This window comes from Oncorhynchus masou, chromosome 29 (genome assembly GCF_036934945.1).
Source record: "Oncorhynchus masou masou isolate Uvic2021 chromosome 29, UVic_Omas_1.1, whole genome shotgun sequence".
Lineage (NCBI taxonomy): Eukaryota > Metazoa > Chordata > Actinopteri > Salmoniformes > Salmonidae > Oncorhynchus > Oncorhynchus masou.
Window position 1 is genome coordinate 38,221,663 of NC_088240.1, and position 25,888 is coordinate 38,247,550.

Consider the following 25,888-nt stretch of genomic DNA (forward strand, 5'->3'; position numbering starts at 1 on the left):
CCTTGCTTACAAAGTAAGACTGTCTGGTGGCTTACACAGCCGACCCACCCGTGAGTAAGTATTGGCTCTGACAGGGGTAGGATTAGGGCCACGGCTGGAGAGCTTGGTGGGGTAGAAGCCTCACCCTCAGTTGGCTCATGTCTCAATTCTGCAGCCCTTGCCCTTTGGCCTGGGACTGTGTATGAGTGTATGGAGTGTTCTGGTTCGTTGTCTGCTCTGCTACGCGCAGATCCACCCAGTTGCAACGATAGAGGGAGCCACCGGCACTTAGCGAGCTGCTTTCCGTGATGCCAACCATGATGCAGGGCTCAAGTAGCTTGTTGGCTACGGGGATGGTAGTCTCACATGTCTGGACAGAAGGCGTTGCACTGGGCTGCTGTCCATGTTTTCGGTGGGTGTGTTCCTCCACTGTAAGATGGCTTTCCAGGGGTCGTTGCTGTCACGCAAGGCCTTGCGTAACAAGGTTATCCCATACGAGGGGCCTGTCCACTCCTCTCTGATCTCATGGGGAACTTTACAACTAGATTTGTTTCCAGCTCTGGCGGTCTTGTATAGTGTGGCACGTAGTGTCGAACCCACCACCGGCCCCGACGATGCTCATCATGGTTCTGGGCTAGTATTCCCCCCCTTTGTGTCTCGGGACCCTCCCCACCAGCGGTTGTTGTTGGTGTCCGAGGCATAAATGAAAAGTTTGGACCCTTTGTACGAGTTGTCAGCTGCCACGTTATTAGATTAGCTGTAAACCTTTCAACCAAATCTCCTGGTGTTTGTGCTTCAAAACACTCAGTGACTGTCAAGGTTTGTCCCTCACCACAGCATCCGCGTGTGGCAACCATTCCAATACCTGCGAACTGAGATTTTTTTTATTTTACCTTTATTTAACTAGGCAAGTCAGTTAAGAACAAATTCTTATTTTCAATGACGGCCTAGGAACAATGGGTTAACTGCCTGTTCAGGGGCAGAACGACAGATTTGTTTGAACTTGCAACCTTCCAGTTACTAGTCCAACACTCTAACCACTAGGCTACCCTGCCGCCCTCTTTCTGCGATATCGCACAGCGTTTCACTAGTGGGAATCATCAGGTCAGTTGCCGGACTGACACCGGTTTCAGTCCCCCGCAAAGTGGACAATGTATCATCGGAAGCAGAGTACATTCTGCACGTTCATGCTTTTATTCCTGAGATGGCCGCAGTGCTTGAGTAGGGCCAGAGTATCAGCTACAGGGCCAGAGTATCAGCTACAGTATTGCACGACTCCAAGGAGGAGAGTTGCTCATTCACAGAGACTGATGGCTCAAAAATCATGAAAATAATGATCAATCAGGTTTGCTGATTGAATGTGACGAGATATCATAATATCTCTTTGGGCCAGATTTTGCACCACAAGGTTTTGAAACGTCTTTTTCCGAAGGGGTGTTATTGACAGATACCTCTCGTGGATGACTGTGTTGCAGCTAGCATTAGGAGAAGACAGTGTGGTCAGTGGTGAAGGCACTGTGACCTGTGACCATACTTGGTTGGTTTTCCAATCCATTAGTGGCAGTAACCGATCCATCTAGTCTGCTCCAAGTAGCATGGGTTCAGATTCGCGTCTGGTAACATACACAGGGCGAACAAGCTAAAAGTCCTGGAAGTGTAGTTTTGGCATGCGTCTCAATGTGAGATGTGAGGTAGTCTGAGTGAAACCTTGAAATGTAGTGTCGCATAGTTCTGTTTTTAACCAACGTTTAGCTGGCTTCAAAGCCCTTTTGAGATCATTGAACAACGTTTGAAAGATGAGCGACATTGTTGAGCCCGAATCAATTAGCGCATCACAGGTTAAGCAGTCCTCCAGGACTGTTTCCAGCTATGGGCTGTTTGAGTTGCGTTTTGTGGTCGTATTCCCCACAAAGTGGAGTGGTTGTTCGCAACTCCGTGATGTGTCATTTGTGTTCATGGTGAAGACAGATCAACTAATCAGAGTGGAATTGGCTATTGCAATGTTTTTGACCTTTCACTTCGCAACACTTGTGTCGGAGTCTATAGACAAAGCCTGTGGGCCTGATACTTTGTGCAAGCTGATAAGCATTAAAAAGCTTTGTGGATGGGGTCTCCTGGGTGGTGCAGCGATCTAAGACACTGTATCACAGCAAAAACTGCATTGTTACCGATGCTGGTTCTATACCCATGCCGCCCATGACTGAGAGACCCATGAGGCGACACAATTGGCCCAGCGTCATCCAGGTTAGGGGAGGATTTGGCCATTAGTGGGAGTAACCAATCCATCTAGTCTGCTCCAAGTAGCCAGAGGTTCTGATTTGCTTCTGGTAACATACACAGGGTGAACCAGGTAAAAGTCCTGGAAGTGTAGTTTTATCATGATGTGATCTCTATGTGAGAGACGAGATAGTCTGAGTGAAACCTCAAGGTGTAGTGTCGGGATGTCCTCGTCCCATCTCGCTGTAGCAACTCCTGTGGGGGGCCAGGTGCATGCACGCTGACACAGTCACCAGGTGTACAGTGTTTCCTCCGACACATTGGTGCTTCCGGGTTGATCGTGCATTGTGTCAAGAAGCAGTGCGGCTTGGTTGGGTTGTGTTTTGGGGGGACACACTGCTCTTTACCTCTCCCGAGGCCGTACGGGAGTTGCAGCGATGGGACAAGACAATTGGATATGACGAAAAGGGGGTAATTGTTTTTCACAAATTGTGGATGGGTATAATTTGTATGTATAAAATGTATAATAGCAATATTTAAAATGACTAAATTGGGTAATTTTGTATACATTTATTTAAAATTGCATCAGGCGCTTCTGGGAGGATTCTGGTAAGATGCTGCAAAGTCGGCTGAATTCCGGGAGATGGAAACGGCCCGATGTACTTGGGCCGATTCTGGCCAGTCCGGCCGAGTCCGACACCCGATTCCGGCCGATTCAATCAATTCTGTCCCCCCGGAAGAGGGCCGTTTCTGGGCCGATGCCTCATTGCTAGCTGGGGCGCTGTCGTGCGCACAAAGTCATTCTACAGTGCTTTGTCTCCATTATTTATTGATGTGCATCAGTTCTAGAGTATGTTGTTTTATGGAAAGTGCATCAGTTCTAGAGTATGTTGTTATATGGAAATAGGTGTCTCCATAATGACAATCTAAATAGCCGAACTACAACTGGTAAAAGAAAAGTTGTCACAACGTGTGCGTGTATTGCTCTCTCGCTCATGTGACTCAGCCAATAATTGTAGTGCTCTCCCAACACACACACCCCCGAACCTCCCTACAACTCACTCACTCAGCAACAACCCGTCTCATTGCCTGATAGTCAAGAGCAGGCACCGTGAAATATACATATTTTAAAGAGAAATGCCTTGGCAGCCATGGTGCAACTTAGAAATAGCCCCAAAACCCGCGAACAATGCATTTTCAAAGTAGCCCAATTTGTAGGAAAACCGTGAACGTGGCAACACTGTATTGAGCCAGATAGCTGCCAAAGGGTTGAACGTACGTATCGTTGGGATCGTAAGAAAATCCATACCTAAATTGTTAGGATCTTAAGACAATTAATGCATGAAACATAAATGTGAAAGTTCATCTGTGAACATACAAACACCATGTTACGATTGCGGACTAACATTTTACGCTTGAACAAATCTTGTGTTGCAATTCTGACATACAATAATACCTTTCAGAGTTTTTGCAGTTTCATCTCACCAACAAACAAAAAGCGTACACCAAATGGCCTTTGAGGAGTGCTACACGAACAAGCATAACACATGATAAAAAAAACAGAAGTCAGGGAAAACGGAAAGAGGTATCCTGCCCATTTTCAAGTTAAAAGTCTCCATTCTCTATTACTTCTCAGTTGAATTTACTTCACATTTAGGAAGCGAATGTAATGGATTTGTTTGCCAGTGCCAGTCTAGATAGCATTAGCTGTATTATACCTACAACAGTGAAGTTTCAGTCCGCTAGTTGTTTCTCTACATCATGGGCATATCTCTGGGTGACATGGACATTCCCATGAATGATAGAATTATAAGATATTTGGTGAATTTATGAGTTACATATGACCACTGGAGTCTTTGCCACTCAAAATAATTTGTTATAGAATATTTACAAATGTATTTCATCACTCAAAATCTGACCTAAGCATATTCTGTAGGAGGGGTTAATATGAATTTAAAATCATTTGACATGATTTATATGAATTGGGTCATGAACATATGGACTTTGATTTGAACAAGGGAGAGGTTAAACGTAGGCTAAATCTGACATAAGCGTAATCCCACACTTTACAATAACTCTGTTGCAGTGGTTTTAGGTAGTCTCCATATAGGCTATTCCATCCATCGCAACACTGCTGCCCAGTTGAAGAGCTTGTGATCTCCATGCAGCACCACAGCACAATGCCTGTCTGGAGGCATGAAGTCATAGAGTCATTACACCCTAATGCAGGCATTCTTGTACGTGTAGTTCTTGAGGGCACACTTCAAAGTTGTGATAGAGTGACATGCCACTGAAACTCAAAAGTAACCTATGGCAATGTCAAATCAAATCAAATGTTATTTGTCATATACACATGGTTAGCAGATGTTAATGCAAGTGTAGGGAAATGCTTGTGCTTCTAGTTCCGACAGTGCAGCAATATCTAACAAGTAATCTAACAATTCCACAACAACTACCCAATACACACAAATCTAAGTAAAGGAATGGAATAAGAATATATCAATATGTAAATCCTTTCATATCTGATGAAAACAGTTGAGTGTAATTGTATTGTTTAATTTGCATTTTAATACATGCTTTGATCACTTTCCCCAAAAAAAATTTGTTTCATCCATTTCCTTACTAGCTACTTCAGTTTATTATTTCCGAGTTCATGGTTCATCCAAAGAGGAAGTGGAATCATTTGTCATGTTCCATCTTTGCTTTTCAACCTTCTTTGATAGCTCAATGTCTCTTCACATGCATTTGCTCTCTCCGAAAGTGCACTACTACACTGAGTGTCCTTTTTCAATGAACAGAGGATGCAATTTTAGAGACTCGTCATTATGATTAATCAGAACTTGATGGTACAATTTGGGTATACAATATCTCTCAAGAGCACAAGTGGGTCATACCCAGCTTACAGTGTGGCCTCATTGGGTTCTAAGCTGACAGTACTGATAACAGCTGGCACCTTCCTGAACTACAACCCGGACGCTCTGTATAATCCCAACGTTGTCTAAACGCAAATAGGCGATACAGTTTTGGGGAACCTTTGGAACTTAAAGGAAAACAATCCCTCAAAAACGGTATTTTATTGTATTAGTCCACTGTTGATACAGTACCAAAATGTGTTGCATGTCAGCAGAGCTGTCAACTCTGGCCCCTCCCAGGATTTTGTGTTAAATGCTCTACAGCAAAGATTTCTTAGTGTCCAACAAGCTTTCTCTACCCTCAACCTTGTTCTGAACACCTCCAAAACAAAGGTCATGTGGTTTGGTAAGAAGAATGTCCCTCTCCCCACAGGTGTGATTACTACCTCTGTCATGCCCGGTCGAAATATATTGTGTTTGTCTTTATTTATTTGGTCAGGCCAGGGTGTGACATGGGTTTATTGTGGTGTGTTTTGTCTTGGGGTTTTGTTAGGTATTGGGTGTGTGGTTTAGTGGGGGTATCTAGCATAGTCTATGGCTGTCTGGAGTGGTTCCCAATCAGAGGCAGGTGTCTCTGATTGGGAACCATATTTAGGCAGCCATATTCTTTGAGTATTTCGTGGGTGATTGTTCCTGTCTCTGTGTTTGTGTTCACCAGATAGGCTGTATAGGTTTTCACGTTCGTTCTTTGTTTTGTTTGTTATTTCATGTGTAGTTCATTTTTATTAAAGAACATGAATAACCACCACGCTGGATTTTGGTTCCTTTTCTCCTTCGACAGACGAGAACCGTTACAACCTCTGAGGGTTTAGAGCTTAAGGTTGTCACCTCATTCAAGTACTTGGGAGTATGGTTAGACGGTACAGTGTCCTTCTCTCAGCACATATCAAATCTGCAGGCTAAAGTTAAATCTAGACTTTGTTTCCTCTATCGTAATTGCTCCTCTTTCACCCCAACTGCCAAACTAACGATGACTCAGATGACCATCCTACCCATGCTCGATAACGGAGACATAATTTATAGATCGGTAGGGTAAGGGGGCCCTCGGGCGGCTAGATTTTCTTTACCATTCGGCCATCAGATTGGCCACCAATACTCCTTATAGGACACATCACTGCACTCTATACTCCTCTGTAAACTGGTCATCTCTGTATACCCGTCACAAGACCCACTGGTTGATGCTTATTTATAAAACCCTCTTAGGCCTCACTCCCCCCGATCTGAGATATCTACTGCAGCCCTCATCCTCCACATACAACACCCGTTCTGCCAGTCACATTCTGTTAAAGGTCCCCATAGCACACACATCCCTGGGTCGTACGTCTTTTCAGTTCGCTGCATCTTGCGACTGAAACGAGCTGCAACAAACACTCAAACTGGGCAGTTTAATCTCCATCTCTTCATTTAAAGATTCAATCACAGACAATCTTATTGACAGTTGTGGCTGCTTTGTGTGATGTATTGTTGTCTCTACCTTCTTACTCTTTGTGCTGTTGTCTGTGCCCAATAATGTTTGCATCATGTTTTGTGCTGCTACCATGTTGTGTTGCTACCATGTTGTAGTCATGTTCTGTTGCTACCATGCTGTGTTGTCATGTGTTGCTGCCTTGCTATGTTGTCTTAGTACATAGTGTTGTTGTCTCCCTTGTCTTGATGTGTGTTTTGTCCTATATTTATATATTTGACATTTTGAATCCTCTCCTCCTTCCCTGTAGGAGTCTTTTGCCTTTTGGTAGGCCGTCATTGTAAATAAGAATTTGTTCTTGACTGACTTGCCTAGTTAAATAAAAGGTTAAATAAATAGAAAAAAACTCTCACACATTCCCCGTGAGACAGAAGCATTTGACCATTCTCACGCTCAGATGGCACACTTCTTATATCTCACGCATAGAAAACTACTGATTTTATTTTTATAATTAGGACATTATTGCGCAAACTCGTTTTGAAATCAGAGCATCTGCGCCTGCAATTTAACATCACGAGCAGAACATCTATCATTGTCCTGTCTTACCACACAGCACTGTGAACTGTGGCACATTGAAGTATATGATTGGTCTAGTTATGTGAAGGATCAAGGCTATTGGATGCATGTTTTAAAGAAACGCCCATCAAAATTAGAGTGGAAGTGAATGGAGAGAGAACGTTCTCTGCTGTTTTTATAGAGCTGTAAAAAAGAGCAGCAGAGTAGCGCTCTTTTATGCGCTCAAATGTTGTCAACAAAATTATGTTCTCATAATACAGCCATAAATATATTGCAGAATGCTGCCTTTTGACAGCATGTACTAAAATAGATTTAATCCACACTTGCTTCATATTTTTTAACCTTTATTTAACAAGGCAAGTCACTTAAGAACAAATTCTTATTTTCAATGACGGCCTAGGAACAGTGGGTTAACTGCCTGTTCAGGGGCAGAACGACAGACTTGTACCTTGCAGCTCGGGGGTTTGAACTCACAACCTTCCGGTTGAGCACTAACCACTAGGCTACCCGGCCGCCCCATATGGTTTTAGCAGGGGCATTTGGTAGTGACCTGATTTGTAACTATGAAAATTATTTTGTCAAACAGATAGTGAACCCAAAAGTGTATTTTTGATTCTAGAGTTGGAAGAAAATAGAATAATTATTTGTTTAGGGTGTAGGGGCAGATTTATGTTATTAAATAGATTTTATTAGCTATTTACTTTATTTAGTCTGATCAGTGGAACAATTCTCATTCTTAACAATGGGCTAAAATATATGGTAATTACTGTGCTTGTCAACAAGAACAATACTGTTATTCCCCAAACGTATTTTATTATTCCACTTCTTCCCAATTTTCCAGTGTAATCACATATTTGAAATATGACATGCCAACTTCTGTCTTTGAAAATGAATGATATGAGGCTCTGTTGTATCTTTGCTGCCATTCATGGACAGTTTTGAAAAAGTCGTATAAATAAGGATTGGATATTAAATGCTCCATGTATCAAATAACATGTTGGACATTGTAGCATTGTGCAAATGCTAGGCAGAGATGGTAGCATGTGCCCAACACTAAAATGCCAAAAATGATTTCCATCATAACGCATTATTTTTTCTATGTAGAGTAACATGATGACAAGCATATTCAACTCGTGTACATAAACCACCCGAATACTAATATTCATTCGATTTTTCTTGAAGGTTAGGTGATTTAAAGAAATTAATTGTTGTGAGGAGAACATTTTCAAACACCCAGAACATCGGAAACATAGATCAGGGGTGGCCAACCCTCCTGGGGAACTAGCAGGGTTTTATTCCGGTCCTATTTTAAAGAGATAGTTCCCCCAAATTACAACATTTGTGTGATCTTACCTTAAAAGCAGTATATGGACAAGGAGACTGCAATCTATGATTTGGTTACCCTCTGCCATCAACCATTAATATAAATTTAAAAATCCTGTGTCGAGCCGTGTTGTAATGGTAACACTCCCCGGCATGTGTTGCACACAACTTTCCACAAAGTCGTCGAATTTTGAATGTTAATGTTCAAAGCATCCTCAATACACCTGACAAGTGGTAAGTCACGTTTTCAAGATATTGCACATTCAAGAAACAAAGGCAGTGTCGAGAGGATCAGTTAAGAAATATACATGAGAAGTCATGAGTTATTATGAGATTTTTATCAGGCGAAGCCTTCGCAGGTTGCTATGGCAAACAAAAATGGTTGCTAAGAAGGCTTTTCCACACTTGCCTAGGAACATATGCAGCGTTCATTTGCTAGTCGGAACTAGGAAACTCTAAAATGTCCGACTTGCTAACTGGTTGAACGCTGCATGTGTATAACCAACTATAACTGCATGTATACAACCAGTTAGCAAGTCTGAAATGTCCAACTGTCCTAGCCTAACTAGCACGTGAATGCGGCAATACTGCCAGATGCGTCATAATAGCCTGGAAGTAAAGTAATGGGAGCCAAATTTGAAATGGCATACATTGAATACATGGAGCAAGGTGGAAAAAATTGCATTAAAACACGATTTAAATGTATTTTCAGAAGGGCTGTGGTCACCATTCATGACCAGTGTAGAACCGTGACTATAGGACCTAGGCTTTCAGAGGGACCAAAAATCTGCCAACACATTGGAACAAACTCAAAAATCAAGAATATACCAGTAAAAATGTGTTGGGAGTAACATAGGGCGGCACACAATTAAAAAAAGTTTAAATAGGGAAGTAGGAGCAAAGCTTTTTGATGTCTTTCAAATCAAATCAAAATGTATTTGTCACATACAACAGCTGTAGAACTTATCGTGAAATTCTTACTTACAAGCCCTTAACCAACAATGCAGTTCAAGAAATAGAGTTAAGAAAATATTTCTAAATAAACTAAAGTTTAAAAAAATACAATAAAATCTGAAAGTAACAAAAGAAAATTACATAACAATAACGAGGCTATATACAGGGGTACCGGTGTACAGGTTAGTCAAGGTAAAAATAAATAAATAATAACCTTTGTTTAACCAGGGAGGCAAGTTGAGAACAAGTTCTCATTTACAATTGCTGACCTGGCCAAGATAAAGCAAAGCAGTTCGACACATACAACAACACAGAGTACATACAACAACACAGAGTTACACATGGAGCAAAACAAACATACTGTCAATAATACAATAGAAAAATAAGTCTATATACAATGTGAGCAAATGAGGCGAGATAAGGGAGGTAAAGGCAAAAAAAGGCCATGATGGCGAAGTAAATACAATATAGCAAGTAAAACACTGCAATGGTAGATTTGCAGTGAAAGAATGTGCAAATTAGAAATAGAAATAATGGGGTGCAAAGGAGCAAAATAAATAAATACAGTAGGGGAAGAGGTAGTTGTTTGGGCTAAATTATAGATGGGCTATGTACAGATGCAGTAATCTGTGAGCTGCTCTGACAGCTGGTGCTTAAAGCTAGTGAGGGAGATAGGTGTTTCCAGTTTCAGAGATTTTTGTAGTTCGTTCCAGTCATTGGTAGCAGAGAACTGGAAGGAGAGGCGGCCAAAGGGGGAATTGGTTTTGGAGGCGACCAGTGAGATATACCTGCTGGAGTGCGTGCTACAGGTGGGTGCTGCTATGGTGACCAGCAAGCTGAGATAAGGGGGGACTTTACCTAGCAGGGTCTTGTAGATGACCTGGAGCCAGTGGGTTTGGCGACGAGTATGAAGCGAGGGCCAGCCAACGAGAGCGTACAGGTCGCACTGGTGGGTAGTATATGGGGCATGGGTGACAAAACAGATGGCACTTTGATAGACTGCATCCAATTTATTGAGTTGGGTATTGTAGACTATTTTGTAAATGACATCGCCAAAGTCAAGGATCGGTAGGATGATCAGTTTTGTGAGGGTGTGTTTGGTAGCATGAGTGAAGGATGCTTTATTGCGAAATAGGAAGCCAATTCTAGATTTAACTTTGGATTGGAGATGTTTGTTGTGAGTCTGGAAGGAGAGTTTACAGTCTAACCAGACACCTAGGTAGTTGTAGTTGTCCACATATTCTAAGTCAGAACTGTCCAGAGTAGTGATGCTGGACGTGCGGGCAGCTGCAGGCAGCGATCAGTTGATAGTGACCTGATTTGTAACTATGAAAATTATTTTGTCAAACAGATTGTGAACCCAAAAGTGTATTTTTGATTCTAGAGTTGGAAGAAAATAGAATAATTATTTGGTTAGGGTGTAGTGGCAGATTTATGTTATTAAATAGATTTTATTAGCTATTTACTTTATTTAGTCTGATCAGTGGAACAATTCTCATTCTTAACAATGGGCTAAAATATATGGTAATTACTGTGCTTGTCAACAAGAACAATACTGTTATTCCCCAAACGTATTTTATTATTCCACTTCTTCCCAATTTTTCCAGTGTAATCACATATTTGAAATATGATATGCCAACTTGTGTCTTTGAAAATGAATGATATGAGGCTGGGGGCAGGCAGCGATCAGTTGAAACGCATGCATTTAGTTTTACTTGTATTTAAGAGCAGTTGCAGGCCACGGAAGGAGAGTTGTATGGCATTGAAGCTCGTCTGGAGGGTTGGTAACACAGTGTCAAAAGAAGGGCCAGAAGTATACAGAGTGGTGTCGTCTGTGTAGAGGTGGATCAGAGACTCACCAGCAGCAAGAGAGACATCATTGATGTATACAGAGAAGAGAGTCGGCCCGAGAATTGAACCCTGTGGCACCCCCATAGAGACTGCCAGAGGCCCGTACAACAGGCCCTCCGATTTGTCACACTGAACTCTATCTGAGAAGTAGTTGGTGAACCAGGCGAGGCAGTCATTTGAGAAACCAAGGCTATTGAGTCTGCCGATAAGAATGTGGTGATTGACAGAGTAGGAAAGCCTTGGCCAGGTCAATGAAGATGGCTGCACAGTACTGTCTTTTATCGATGGCAGTTCTGATATTGTTTAGGACCTTGAGCTTGGCTGAGGTGCACCCATGACCAGCTCGGAAACTAGATTGTATAGCGGAGAAGGTACAGTGGGATTCAAAATGGTCGGCGATCTGTTTGTTAACTTGGCATTCGAAGACTTTAGAAAGGCAGGGCAGGATAGATATGGGTCTGTAACAGTTTAGGTCTAGAGTGTCTCTCCCTTTGAAGAGGGGGATGACTGTGGCAGCTTTCCTATCTTTAGAGTTCTCAGACGATACGAAAGAGAGGTTGAACAGGCTAGTAATAGGGGTTGCAACAATTACGGAAGATACATTTTCATTTTCATTTTCAACATAATTTTCAAAGTAGCCCAATTTTTCAGGAAAACTGTGAACATGGCAACAATGGATGGCACTTTTTACAAATGTGGCCATGTGTAGGTTGTCTAGTATATCAAGACTGCTTCCATCACGTGGACTGGGATATGTTTCGTATTGCGTCAGACAACAACATTGACGAATACGCTGATTCGGTGAGCGAGTTCATTAGAATGTGCGTTGAAGATGTCGTTCCCATAGCAACGATTAAAACATTCCCAAACCAGAAACAGTGGATTGATGGCAGCATTCCCGTGAAACTGAAAGCGCGAACCACTGCTTTTAATCAGGGCAAGGTGACCGGAAACATGACTGAATACAAACAGTGTAGCTATTCCCCCTGCAAGGGAATCAAACAAGCTAAGCGTCAGTATAGAGAGAAAGTAGAATCGCAAATCAACGGCTCAGACACAAGAGGTATGTGGCAGGGTCTACAGTCAATCACGGATTACAAAAAGAAAACCAGCCCAGTCATGGACCAGGATGCCTTACTCCCAGGCAGATTAAATAACTTTTTTGCCCGCTTTGAGGACAATACAGTGCCACTGACACGGTCCGTTCCGCAACCAAAACATGCGGACTCTCCTTCACTCTCCTTCACTGCAGCCGAGGTGAGTAAAACATTTAAACGTGTTAACCCTCGCAAGGCTGCAGGCCCAGACGGCATCCCCAGCCGCGCCCTCAGAGCATGCGCAGACCAGCTGGCTGGTATGTTTACGGACATATTCAATCGATCCCTATCCCAGTCTGCTGTTCCCACATGCTTCAAGAGGGCCACCATTGCTCCTGTTCCCAAGAAAGCTAAGGTAACTGAGCTAAACGACTACCGCCCCATAGCACTCACCTCCGTCATCATGAAGTGCTTTGAGAAACTAGTCAAGGACCATATCACCTCCCCCCTACCTGACACCCTAGACCCACTCCAATTTGCTTACCGCCCAAATAGGTCCACAGACGATGCAATCTCAACCACACTGCACACTGCCCTAACCCATTTGGACAAGAGGAATACCTATGTGAGAATGCTGTTCATCGACTACAGCTCAGCATTTAACACCATAGTACCCTCCAAACTCGTCATCAAGCTCAAGACCCTGGGTCTCGACCCCGCCCTGTGCAACTGGGTACTGGACTTCCTGACGGGCCGCCCCCAGGTGGTGAGGGTAGGTAACAACATCTCCACCCCGCTGATCCTCAACACTGGGGACCCACAAGGGTGCGTTCTGAGCCCTCTCCTGTACTCCCTGTTCACCCACGACTGTGTGGCCATGCACGCCTCCAACTCAATCAAGTTTGCGGACGACACAACAGTGGTAGGCTTGATTACCAACAACGACGAGACGGCCTACAGGGAGGAGGTGAGGGCCCTCGGAGTGTGGTGTCAGGAAAATAACCTCACACTCAACGTCAACAAAACTAAGGAGATGATTGTGGACTTCAGGAAACAGCAGAGGGAACACCCCCCTATCCACATCGATGGAACAGTAGTGGAGAGGGTAGTAAGTTTTAAGTTCCTCGGCGTACACATCACAGACAAACTGAATTGGTCCACCCACACAGACAGCATTGTGAAAAAGGCGCAGCAGCGCCTCTTCAACCTCAGGAGGCTGAAGAAATTCGACTTGTCACCAAAAGCACTTCTACAAACTTCTACAGATGCACAATCGAGAGCATCCTGTCGGGCTGTATCACCGACTGGTACGGCAACTGCTCCGCCCACAACCGTAAGGCTCTCCAGAGGGTAGTGAGGTCTGCACAACGCATCACCGGGGGCAAACTACCTGCCCTCCAGGACACCTATACCACCCGATGTCACAGGAAGGCCATAAAGATCATCAAGGACAACAACCACCCGAGCCACTGCCTGTTCACCCCGCTATCATCCAGAAGGCGAGGTCAGTACAGGTGCATCAAAGCAGGGACCGAGAGACTAAAAAACAGCTTCTATCTCAAGGCCATCAGACTGTTAAACAGCCACCACTAACATTGAGTGGCTGTTGCCAACACACTGACTCAACTCCAGCCACTTTAATGATGGGAATTGATTTAAAATATATCACTAGCCACTTTAAACAATGCTACTTAATATAATGTTTACATACCCTACATTATTTATCTCATATGTATACGTATATACTGTACTCTATATCATCTACTGCATCTTTATGTAATACATGTATCACTAGCCACGTTGAACTATGCCACTTTGTTTACATACTCACCTCATATGTATATACTGTACTCGATACCATCTTTTGCATCTTGCCTATGCCGCTCTGTACCATCACTCATTCATATATCTTTATGTACATATTCTTTATCCCTTTACACTTGTGTGTATAAGGTAGTAGTTTTGGAATTGTTAGCTAGATTACTCGTTGGTTATTACTGCATTGTCGGAACTAGAAGCACAAGCATTTCGCTACACTCACATTAACATCTGCTAACCATGTGTATGTGACAAATAAAATTTGATTTGATTTGATATATCATGGGCAGGATAGGCTCTAACAATGAGTATTCCTACAACACCTACAACAGTATCATTGGTAAATTGTGACTGACTGACTGATCTACAAATAATAACGAGTAGTTATTTATGATGCAAGGTTCTTTGTAGATCAATAAGTCAGAGGTCGCCTTCACTTTCGGCTGCAATGTCGAACAAACCCAAAGTGTCACTTACTACATCATCATGATGATGCAAAATGGATCATCATGATGATGTGGCTGGTGACACTTTACTTCTCGAAAGTCCAATATCTTGAAAACTTGACTGCTGGCACGCAAAACATTTTGGGACTGTTCCCCAAACTGTATGTCATTGTGTATTTGCATTTAGACAATCATTAAAATGTAGGTTGTTTCTTACATGGTTTTCCCAATCCATAGGCTAAATGAGAGGATCACGACGCCCTCCCTAGCCTCAGTGGCTATGGGTTGGGACAGGGTTCCATGCAGACTAAACAGCAGAGGGGGATGCTCCTTTGGGACTTCTTTCACCATAACATGTGGTATGTGTTGGCATATCTATATTTTCATTCAGTGCCATTTTCAATGTGAAGTCTGAAGTTGATAATATACTGTGACAAATGGCACAGCTGTGTATTTTGGATCAAGCATACATTCATGTTAAAAATGTAAAAACTTATTTGAGATGGGTGTCCCTTCCACAGGACTGTTGAGCTAACGTAGGCTAATGCGATTAGCATGAGGTTGTAAGTATCAAGAACATTTTCCAGGACATAGATATATCTGATATTGGCAGAAAGCTTCAATTCTTGTTAATCTAACTGCGCTGTCCAATTTACAGTAGCTATTACAGTGAAAGAATACCATTATATTGTTTGAGGAGAGTGCATTTTGAATTTTGAACATGAAAAGTTATTAATAAACATATTAGTTACATTTGGGCAGTCTTGTTACAACATTTTGAACAGCAATGCAATGGTTCATTGAATCAGTCTAAAACTTTGCACATACACTGCTGCCATCTAGTGCATAAAATCTAAATTGCACCTGGGCTGGAATAATTCATTAAAAGCCTTTATCTTGCATTTCAAAGATAATGGTACAAAAACCATCTTCTTCTTTGTGTAATCTTTTACCAGATCTATTCTGTTATATTCTCCTACATTCCTTTCACATTTCCACAAAGTTCCAAGTGTTTTCTTTCAAATGGTACCAAGAAAATGCATATCTTTGCTTCAGGGCCTGAGCTATGGGCAGTTAGATTTGGGTATGTCGTTATAGGCGAAAATGGGAAAAAAGGGGCGTATCCTTAAGAGGTTGTGAAATGGTCTGAGGAAGAAAAAGAAAAAGCCAGACGAGAATACACATTCTATTAGAAGAGCAAGGTAACCCTTTCTAAACTTCCTAGCAAATTCTGTTCTTAATTTTGATTGTATGAAAACTAATAATTATGTAGTATTTGTTCTTCCTACCCACTCAGGCAAATATGACATAGACGCCTGTAAATACTGAGACAGGTTTTATGAGATGCACCAGGACAAGTTCTTTAAAGATCGCAAGTGGCTGTTCTTGGAGTTCCGAGAGCTTCTTTCTTTAGGGCCAGAGAGCAGTGCTACTGAGGAAAGACAGTGTGGGCTGCGGGCCCCATGCCCAGAGCCTGGTGTGTCCTGCAGGGACACAGAGATGGGGCAGCATGCATCCACTCACCAGCACATAGATCCACAGACAAGTGATTGCCAACAGTCCTGTAACCAAGATGGGAGTGACACTGCAGTGGCTGCAAGGCAGACCAGCTCTTTCCCAGGCGAACATGCAACTTTCAGGATCTTATAGACATTTTCATCTAGCTTTAATCCCTCATCCACTACACAGTTCAAATATTATGTAGTTAGAATAAATGGTAAGATGCATGAACTCTTGTAACCTGTGTTGATTTCACTGGCTCAGTAGGAGTCAAGTTTCTATTTTGACAGAATGTCATTTGTCATATGTTGTATGTGGGGCTGGTAACAGTGTGTTTCCTATTGTCAGCTCTATTAAGTACAACATTATACATATTTTATCCAGTCTAAATTACGTATTTTATACACTCTGATCAGAAAAATGTATTGATGCATGATGTCAAACTGAGTCTGTGGGGTTAAATGGTTGTCTTTTCTTACTCATTTACGAATAAGTTTGTCTTTGTTGTTGGCAAATGTTTTGATATTGCAGACCACCTGTGCTAAAGCATGATGTCATCTTACATAGAATATTTTGTCCAGAGGGCTTGGCAAGCCTAGGGGAGGAAAATAATGAGGATGAAGTGTTTAACCTTGACCTGCATGCATAATCCTATGAATGACTCTTGAATTATATGGAGTGTATGTAATCTGATAGCAAATATATTAGTCCCTCAGTCTATCTGCCTGGTGTGTGATTAAGAGCAATTTGATCAGTAAATATTTACTGACTACTACAGAATGCCAATCGACTAAATTTACGTGTCATTATACAATTAAATATTGTATCACTACTCCATTTTGTTTTGGTGTTTGTTGTGAAAATGATATGAAATTAACCTGACAAGTTCCCTCTATGTTGTTGCTGTCTTGCAGAGACAGGGGCATTCTTATACTGCTGGTACTTTAGCCCCACTCTATCTGTAATGAATACTCAGGGAGAAAAAAGGTGTAGATTCACGGGCAGAGGCCGGCAGGGGTTAATTTTGCCTTTGCAGAAGGCAGGAATCGTGGTCACAGGCAGGCAATGGTCATACACAGGTAGGCAAACAAGCAGGCGAATCAAAACTAGGACTTAAGGCTATAACTGGTTCTTACAAACAAGCTAGGAAATGGCTTCGTAGAGTCAAAACGAACAATGCCTAAAAATGCACAAAGAGAATGAACTGAACTAAATAAGGAGCTGCTGAGACCAGTTGAGTAACTAACACAGGTGAAATCAATAAACAAAAATGAAAGACAGGGCTACGTTCAAGAACACAAAGAAACAGAACACAAGGTTGACTAAGAAAATAAATACAGAACCTTACACTGTCCAGCTGGTCAAGGTAAGATACAATTTTCCAAACAAGTGAGATTCATACAATCAAACATTGGAAATTACGTCATTACAAACAGATTGAAATATGGTTGAAGTTACATTGTTACAAAAACGTTCAAATCTGCTTGAAATTACATCACGACAAACAGGCATTTTTCACATATTGTGATTATCCTTCTCTACCCCAAATGTCTGCTATCACACCTTTCTTGCTTTGATGCCTGGTGGACATTTGATGCTCTTGCAATGGACTGTCTTTTATCAAATGGCCATGATCAGCAGTCCAGGCATTATTGTACAGAATCCTTCAGTGCAAAACGGCGCTGAGAGATGCAGAACAGAGCAATCTACCAGGAACAGACAGTGTGTCCTCATTAGAGGTTGTTAGATTTATCCTTATCTGTTGCCAGTTGCTTTGCAATTTATGGGGTGCAATTCTTTCCAAGATTAAGAGCTTAACATGATGTTGCTCAATTAATGCAATCTACTCATGAAACACTAGGAAACGGCTAGTTTGTTCACATTGCTAATTCTATTGCCGGTTGAGTAACTACCTCATAATAGCTAAATTATCTCAATCTTTCAGACTACACTGTAATGTACTGGTGTGTTTATGGGTGCCTTCAGTTATATGCACCTTTTAGTGGTGATTTAGTCTAAGGTCTTGCCACTACAGAGTCATTTTTTGGGGGGTTGTACTTCAGTTTCCATAGCAACTCCTCTTGAGACTTGCAGTAAAATGATCTGTCTGCAGGTTTTGAAGAGCACTTTTAACCTGGGAATGGTAATGCCTTTTTCAGCTACTGTAATAAATAAGTGAATAATAGTTTTTTATTCAAAATTGCTTACATTAAACATGGCTGTTTTTCTTCTAAGGATGAAAATAATGAATTTTCCCATAATGCCTAATCTGTGGGTTTATGTAACTATACTGTAGGACTGTAGGTCTTTGATGAGCTTGTCAGTACATTCAGGAGCATATTTTTCTGCATTTCAATTAGGTTTGAATTAAGCAAGAATTTTTGCTTATCCAAATTGCCATCATAAGAGCTCAACAAGTAGGTTTTTAAGTTATCCACTACATTTAACCAATGAATGAGTTGAATTGTAACATATCGATGTGACGAGGTGGACTCCTTTCCCTTCCTTTCACTGAGCCTGGATGTTATTCTGCTGATCTTCGTGCTCTTCTCCATTCACCTGAGTGGTAGGTGAAGGTTAGGAGACAAAGGCAGGAGCGCTCACTCCCATCATTCCCATTCACTCCCATCACCTGCCAGCCCCCCACCCAAACCCCCCATCCCTCCCCCTTTCCCTATACTTTGTCTGAATGTCCTTACTAACCCAACCCCCTCCACCCTCCAAAAACAGGCCCTCTAAAGACGTCCGCATGCTTCCCAGACTAAACATTATTTTCCATAGTTCTGGAGTACACTCAAAAAAATTGGGGGTCCAACAAGGGTTCTTCTAAGATCCTAAAAGTTCCTTGAAGAACCTTGGGATTCTTGGCTCCCAAAGGAGGTGGGGTTCATTGAGGAACCTCCTGGGGTTTTTTGAAGGAACCTAACTGCCCAACTGAAACATTTGGATTTGAAATGACAGCAGGTGCAGAGACTTAACTGAAAAAAAAGATCTCCTCAAGGTTTCTCCCTTGTATGATCTAAATTGATATTGTTTTATGATTATACCATATATATTTTCATATTTGCACAAATGGCAGTGTTTTTGACACTTTCTCCCTTTGAAAATGATTTCTAAAACAGAAAATGGACACAATTTAATGGATATCAACCAACAAAGAGGTGTAAGAATATGTGTAAGAATATGTTAGTCTGCAGTATGTGTTAGTATGTGTAAGAATATGTAAGAATATGATAGTCTGCAGGTATACTGCAGGTATACTGACCAGGAGGCACACAAAGGCATGTACAATTGGTATTGGTATGTTGTGCAGATACTATCAATCATCTACAGTTAATTATAGTTTCTCTTTAAAACCTTCTAGAACTCAGTCACAGCAGCCTCCCTTACCTCTTCAATTAAATGAAAATCAAAGAGGCCTCTGCATTATACATTATACATAGACTACCGTTTAAAAGTTTGGGGTCACTTAGAAATGTCCTTGATTTTGAGAGAAAATGACATTTTTTGTCCATTAAAATAACATAAAATTGATCAGAATTACAGGATCTATTAAAAGGGGTCTTTTGAAGGACCATGCAGTTTACAGAGGAGTATAGAGTGCAGTGATGGCAAATCTGATGGCCGAATGATAAAAAACATCTAGCCGCTCGAGAGCACCCTTACCTGCCAATCTACAAATTACGTCACTGTAATCTAACATGGGTAGGATGGTTAGTTTGGGTTCATTTGGCAGCTGGGGTGAAAGAGGAGCGATTACGATAGAGGAAACAAAGTCTAGATTTAACTTTAGCATGCAGCTTTGATATGTGCTGAGAGAAGGACACTGTACCGTCTATCCATAATCCCAAGTACTTGTATGAGGTGACTATCTCAAGCTCTAAACCCTCAGATGTAGTAATCACACCTCTGGGGAGAGGGGCATTCTTCTTACCAAACCACATGACCTTTGTTTTGGAGGTGTTCAGAACAAGGTTCAGGGGAGAGAAGCTTTTGTTGTAGAGCATTTAACACACAATCCGGGGAAGGGCCATAAGTATAAGACTGTAACATCTGCATATAAATGGATGATAGAGCTTGTTTACTGTCAGGATTTGGCCAGGGTTGTTCCGGTTTTTGGTCACTAGATGCCCCCATTGTGCTTTTTGACCTTTTGCTTTCCCTTGATCCCCATTATTATTTGCACCTGTGCCTCTTTTTCCCTGATTGTATTTAAACCCTTAGTTTCCCTCAGTTCTTTGCTCTGTGTTTGTATGTTAGCACCCAGCCCTAGTATTCTGTGTACTCTTGTTGATCCCGGTGGACGCTCTTGTGGAATTCTGTTTTTTGTTCTTGTTTATTTATTTTTGAGTATCTTTTGAGGCTTTTTATGCTTTACCTACCACCTTGTGGATTTACCTTTTTGTCTTGGAGGATTACCTTGTGGATTACCTTGTTCTTGTGGAATTCCTTTTGAGGTTGTGGAGTTACATGTTTTCCTGAAGGACTTCACTTTTTACTTTATTAAATACACCGTCTCAAGTACTGCTGTGTCTGCCTCATCTTCTGGGTTCTGCTGACTATTTGTGGCTCAGTTGGTTAAGTGACTGTTTCTCACTCCGGAGACCCGGGTTTGTAACCAGGTCCTGACAGTTTACTGCCTATGCTATATTGTTGATGTAAATTGAGAAGAGTGTGGGGCCTAGGATCGAGCCTTGGGGTACAGCAGTGGCTGAGATAACAAATGTTCTGACTTTATACACTGCACTCTTTGAGAGAAGTAGTTAGCAAACCAGGTCAAAGACCCCTCAGACACCAATACTCGTTAGCCGGCCTACAAGAATGGAATGTTTTACCATATCAAAAGCTTTGGCCAAGTCAATAAAAATATCAGCACAACCTTGCTTTGAATCAAGGACAGTGGTGACATCACTGATGACTTTGAAGGTTGCAGTTACACATCCATAACCTGAGCGGAAACTAGATTGCGTACCAGAGAGAATAGCATAGACATCAAGAAAGCCAGTCAGTTGATTATTGAGGTTTTTTAACACTTTTGATAAACAAGGGCGAAATAGAAATAGACTTAACAGTTAGGATCAGGTTGATCTCCCCCTTAAAATAAAGGACGCACCGTGGCTGCCTTCCAAGCAATGGGAATCTCCCCAGAGAGGAGAGACCGGTTAAAAAAGGTCAGAGAAAGGCTTGGCAATGATAGGGGCAGCAACCTTAAAGAAGAAAGGGTCTAAACCATCTGCCCATCTGATGTTTTTGGGGGGTCAAGTTTAAGGAGCTCCTTTAGCACCTCAGACTCAGTGACTGCCTGCAGGGAGCGTGGCAGGGGGAAAAGAGGGAGGATCATCGGGGGTAGTCACATTAGAAGGGGTGGGAGATGAGGAAATGTTGGATGGGCAAGGAGGCATGACTTAGTCAAATATGAATTTTGACATAATGAAGTGGTGATTTAAAAAGCTCAGCCATGTGCTTCTTGTCAGTAACAACCACATCATCAACTTTAAGTGACATGGGCAGCTGTGAGGAGGAGGGTTTATTCTCCAGGTCTTAAACCATTTTTCAGAACTTCTGGGGTTAAACCCACAGAGAGAGAACTGCTCCTTATAGTAACTAACTTTGGCCTTCCGGATAGCCTGAGTGCACTTATTTCTCAATTGCTCAACGAGAGCCAATTATTTCTCAATTGCTCTCAACGAGAGCCAGTCAGCCTGAGTATGCGTGTGCATTTCTTGAGGTGGTGTAACTCTGCAAGATCACAATCAAGACGGGCTGAACCTGTTTTTAATTCAAATTTTCTTTATGGGGGAAGTGTTTGTTAACAATACTACTGAAAATATTAAAAAAGAAGGTCTAAGCGTCTTCGACAGAGGGGATCAATCTGATTCTATATCAATTTACAGAGGCCAGGTCATGAAGGAAGGCTTGCTCATTAAAGTTTTTTAGCAAGTGTCTATGACAAATTAGGACAGGTCGTTTCACTGAGCAGCCATTACGAACACAGGCTGTAAAACAGTGATCACTAAGGTCATTACAGAAAACACCAGACTGATTATTTGTGAGGATAACATCGAGGAGAGTAGCCTTTTCTGGGTATTTGGAGTCATACTCTGTGGGATTGGTAATAATCCGAGAAAGATTTAAGGAGTCCCATTGCTTTAAGACTTGGTCAAGTGGTTTAATTAAGCATGTCCCAGTTTAGGTTACCTAGCAGGACAAATTCAGTCTTACTGTAAAGGGCCAGGAGAGAACTTTGGGCAGTTAGGGTACAGGCCGGTGCTGATGGAGGACAATAAAACACCCAGCAACAGTCAACAAAGAGCTATTTGAAAGTTTAATGCCAAATCAAATTGTTTGGGGACAGACTTGGTGGAGACAACTGAGCACTGAAGGTGATCCTTGGTAAAGATTGCCACTCCCCCAATTTTGGACGATCTGTCTTGCCAGAAAAGGTTCTAACCAGAATGGTTTAATTTGTATTTATTTATTTAACCTTTATTTAACTAGGCAAATCAGTTAAGAAGAAATTCTTATTTACAATGACGGCCTAGGAACAGTGGGTTAACTGCCTTGTTCAGGGGCAGAATGACATATTTTTTACCTTGTCCGCTCAGGGATTTGATCTAGCAACCTTTCAGTTACTGGCCCAATGGTCTAACCACTAGGGTACCTGCCTCCCCAGAAAAAAGGTTAACATCAGTATTCAAAACACTCTTCCTTAACCAAGTCTCAGTAATGACCAACACATCTGTATTGGAGCTGTGAACCCACACTTTCAATTGATCCATTCGGGGTAATAAAGCTCCAAGTGTTAACATGCAGAAAACTCAGGCTTTTACGAGAGCAGAAATCAGTGAAGCGGATATCAGAGCACAAGTCAGAATTGGGGCTAGCAACAGTAGATTGACCAGGGTGTACATGCACATTTCCAGATATCATCAACAGTAATACAATCAAGGCAGAGGACAGTGAAAGCTCTGCAGTGTTGATTTATGACATTTGAATGTGCATTAGATGGCAACAAGATCATATTGTACAGCAATTTCATCAGGTAACATGAATAGAAAGCCAGCGAGATGTGATTAGAAAAGGATGGGAGGGCAAAAGTATGTGTAACCAGTAGAGAGTCAGTCCCACGTGTGGGAGCAAACACAGTCTGTCCCACGGTTGGGTAAACAAGAAATTTCATAGTCAACAAAGCATGCAGGAATCATGAGGCAAATAGCAAAATAGCAAAATGCACAAGAAGAAAAGTATAACGACTTGGGGCTAGCCATTGTAAGTCGAGAGTCACTTGCCCCAACAGTGCCTGTGTGCTGGAGGCGAGTGAAAGCTTGGGAAAGAGGGGGGAGTGTGGTGGGGGTACCTGTACCAGACAGCGGGAGACAAGCCAGGGCAGATGGTGAACGGATTCCCAGATGGAATCCAAGCAGCAGTGCTGCAGGCAATGGGAGTAGGTGTCAAACCCACTTGGGACAATCTTTTATTTCTGGAGGCAGATTTCTTGTCGAAAATGTCAGTGGATGGTCTCTGAACAGTGGAAAAGGGCTTCAAATGCCTCTGGGTTTGGGTTGGGTAGCCTGTGAGACTCCTGTCATTTGTTGGGCTCAAAGGCTTTGACTTCACGTCACACCTCCATGCTAATTTAAGTTGTATCTGTTCTGTCTCAGTTCCAGGTTGGATGGTGTTCTCGGGTCTCTGCAGTTTGTTTGCCAGAGCACCCTCTGTAACGCTTGGAAAGATCAAATCCTTGGTTGTAGTAATCCTTCCAGGTAATTTTGTCCAAAATTAGGTTTTAGGTTTGGAGTTTTGATCTGAGGTGAAGGTTATGCATATGCTCCTTCTTTCAACTCCAAACCCACCACTGGTGTGCGTGGACAAACCGCTCTAATTTCGTCTAATATGACCTAGCACCCGGTTCCAATCCAAGTGCCAATGCAATTTAACAAACTCCAGGCATTTACATCTGTTGGTTATCCCGATAAAGGTATTTTATTTGGGCAACCCTTCCTAGGAGCTTATTGGCATGGAGGTGGTGAATAATTGTAGATTTGGAGACTTGGTGACCTTGTAATTCTCCAACTGTGGGACTTGGATTTGCCTCCCGAACCATCTTCCTCACAGTGCGTGGGGACAAGATACACTTGCGTCCTCTACCAGGCAAGTTTACCACCGTTCCAGTCGTTTTAATCTTCATAATTGTTGCCCTAATAGTGATAAGTTTTTATTTTTTTTATTTCACCTTTATTTAACCAGGTAGGCTAGTTGAGAACAAGTTCTCATTTGCAACTGCGACCTGGCCAAGATAAAGCATAGCAGTGTGAACTGACAACACAGAGATAAACATGGAGTATACAATTAACAAGTCAATAACACAGTAGAAAAAGAGTCTATATACATTGTGTGCAAAAGGCATGAGGAGGTAGGCGAATAATTACAATTTTGCAGATTAACACTGGAGTGATAAATGATCAGATGGTCATGTATAGGTAGAGATATTGGTGTGCAAAAGAGCAGAAAAGTAAATAAATATAAACAGTATGGGGATGAGGTAGGTAAAATTGGGTGGGCTATTTACCGATAGACTATGTACAGCTAAAGCGATCGGTTAGCTGCTCAGATAGCAGATGAAGTTGGTGAGGGAGATAAAAGCCTCCAACTTCAGAGATTTTTGCACTTCGTTCCATTCACAGGCAGCAGAGAACTGGAACGAAAGGCGGCCAAATGAGGTTTTGGCTTTAGGGATGATCAATGTGATACACCTGCTGGAGCGGGTGCTACAGGTGGGTGTTGCCATCGTGACCAGTGAACTGAGATAAGGCGGAGCTTTACCTAGCATGGACTTGTAGATGACCTGGAGCCAGTGGGTCTGGCGAAGAATATGTAGCAAGGGCCAGCCGATTAGAGCATACAGGCCGCAGTGGTGGGTGGTATAAGGTGCTTAAGTAACAAAACGGATGGCACTGTGATAAACTGCATCCAGTTTGCTGAGTAGAGTATTGGAAGCTATTTTGTAGATGACATCGCCGAAGTCAGGATCGGTAGGATAGTCAGTTTTACTAGGGTAAGTTTGGCGGCGTGAGTGAAGGAGGCTTTGTTGCGGAATAGAAAGCCGATTCTAGATTTGATTTTAGATTGGAGATGTTTGGTATGAGTCTGGAAGGAGAGTTTACAGTCTAGCCAGACACCTAGGTACTTATAGATGTCCACATATTCTAGTTCGGACCCATCCAGGGTGGTGATGCTAGTCGGGCGTGTGGGTGCAGGCAGCGAACGGTTGAAAAGCATGCATTTGGTTTTACTAGCGTTTAAGAGCAGTTGGAGGCCACGGAAGGAGTGTTGTATGGCGTTGAAGCTCGTTTGGAGGTTAGATAGCACAGTGTCCAAGGACGGGCCGGAAGTATACAGAATGGTGTCGTCTGCGTAGAGGTGGATCAGGGAATCGCCCGCAGCAAGAGCAACATCATTGATATATACAGAGAATTTGGCCCGAGAATTGAACCCTGTGGCACCCCCATAGAGACTGCCAGAGGACCGGACAGCATGCCCTCTGATTTGACACACTGAACTCTGTCTGCAAGGTAGTTGGGGAACCAGGCAAGGCAGTCATCAGAAAAACTGAGGCTACTGAGTCTGCCGATAAGAATTTGGTGTTGACAGAGTCAAAAACCTTGGCAAGGTCGATGAAGACGGCTGCACAGTACTGTCTTTTATCGATGGCGGTTATGATATCGTTTAGTACCTTGAGCGTGGCTGAGGTGCACACATGACCGGCTCGGAAATCATGATTGCACAGCGGAGAAGGTACGGTGGGATTTGAGATGGTCAGTGACCTGTTTGTTGACTGTTAGTTTCAGAAATAGAGGGTCCAGATTGTCA

At 42.4% G+C, this 25,888-nt stretch overlaps 1 protein-coding gene across 1 annotated transcript; it reads left to right on the forward strand.

The window, feature by feature from the left end:
• Nucleotides 1-14,760: 14,760 nt before the first annotated feature.
• Nucleotides 14,761-16,754, forward strand: mettl8 (methyltransferase 8, methylcytidine). The gene is given in 7 exon segments (XM_064947108.1): nt 14,761-14,776; nt 14,779-14,841; nt 14,844-14,881; nt 15,652-15,691; nt 15,694-15,720; nt 15,816-16,164; nt 16,307-16,754. Coding segments are annotated over 7 exon segments (657 nt in total). The 3' UTR covers nt 16,431-16,754.
• The last annotated feature ends 9,134 nt before the right edge of the window (nt 16,755-25,888 follow it).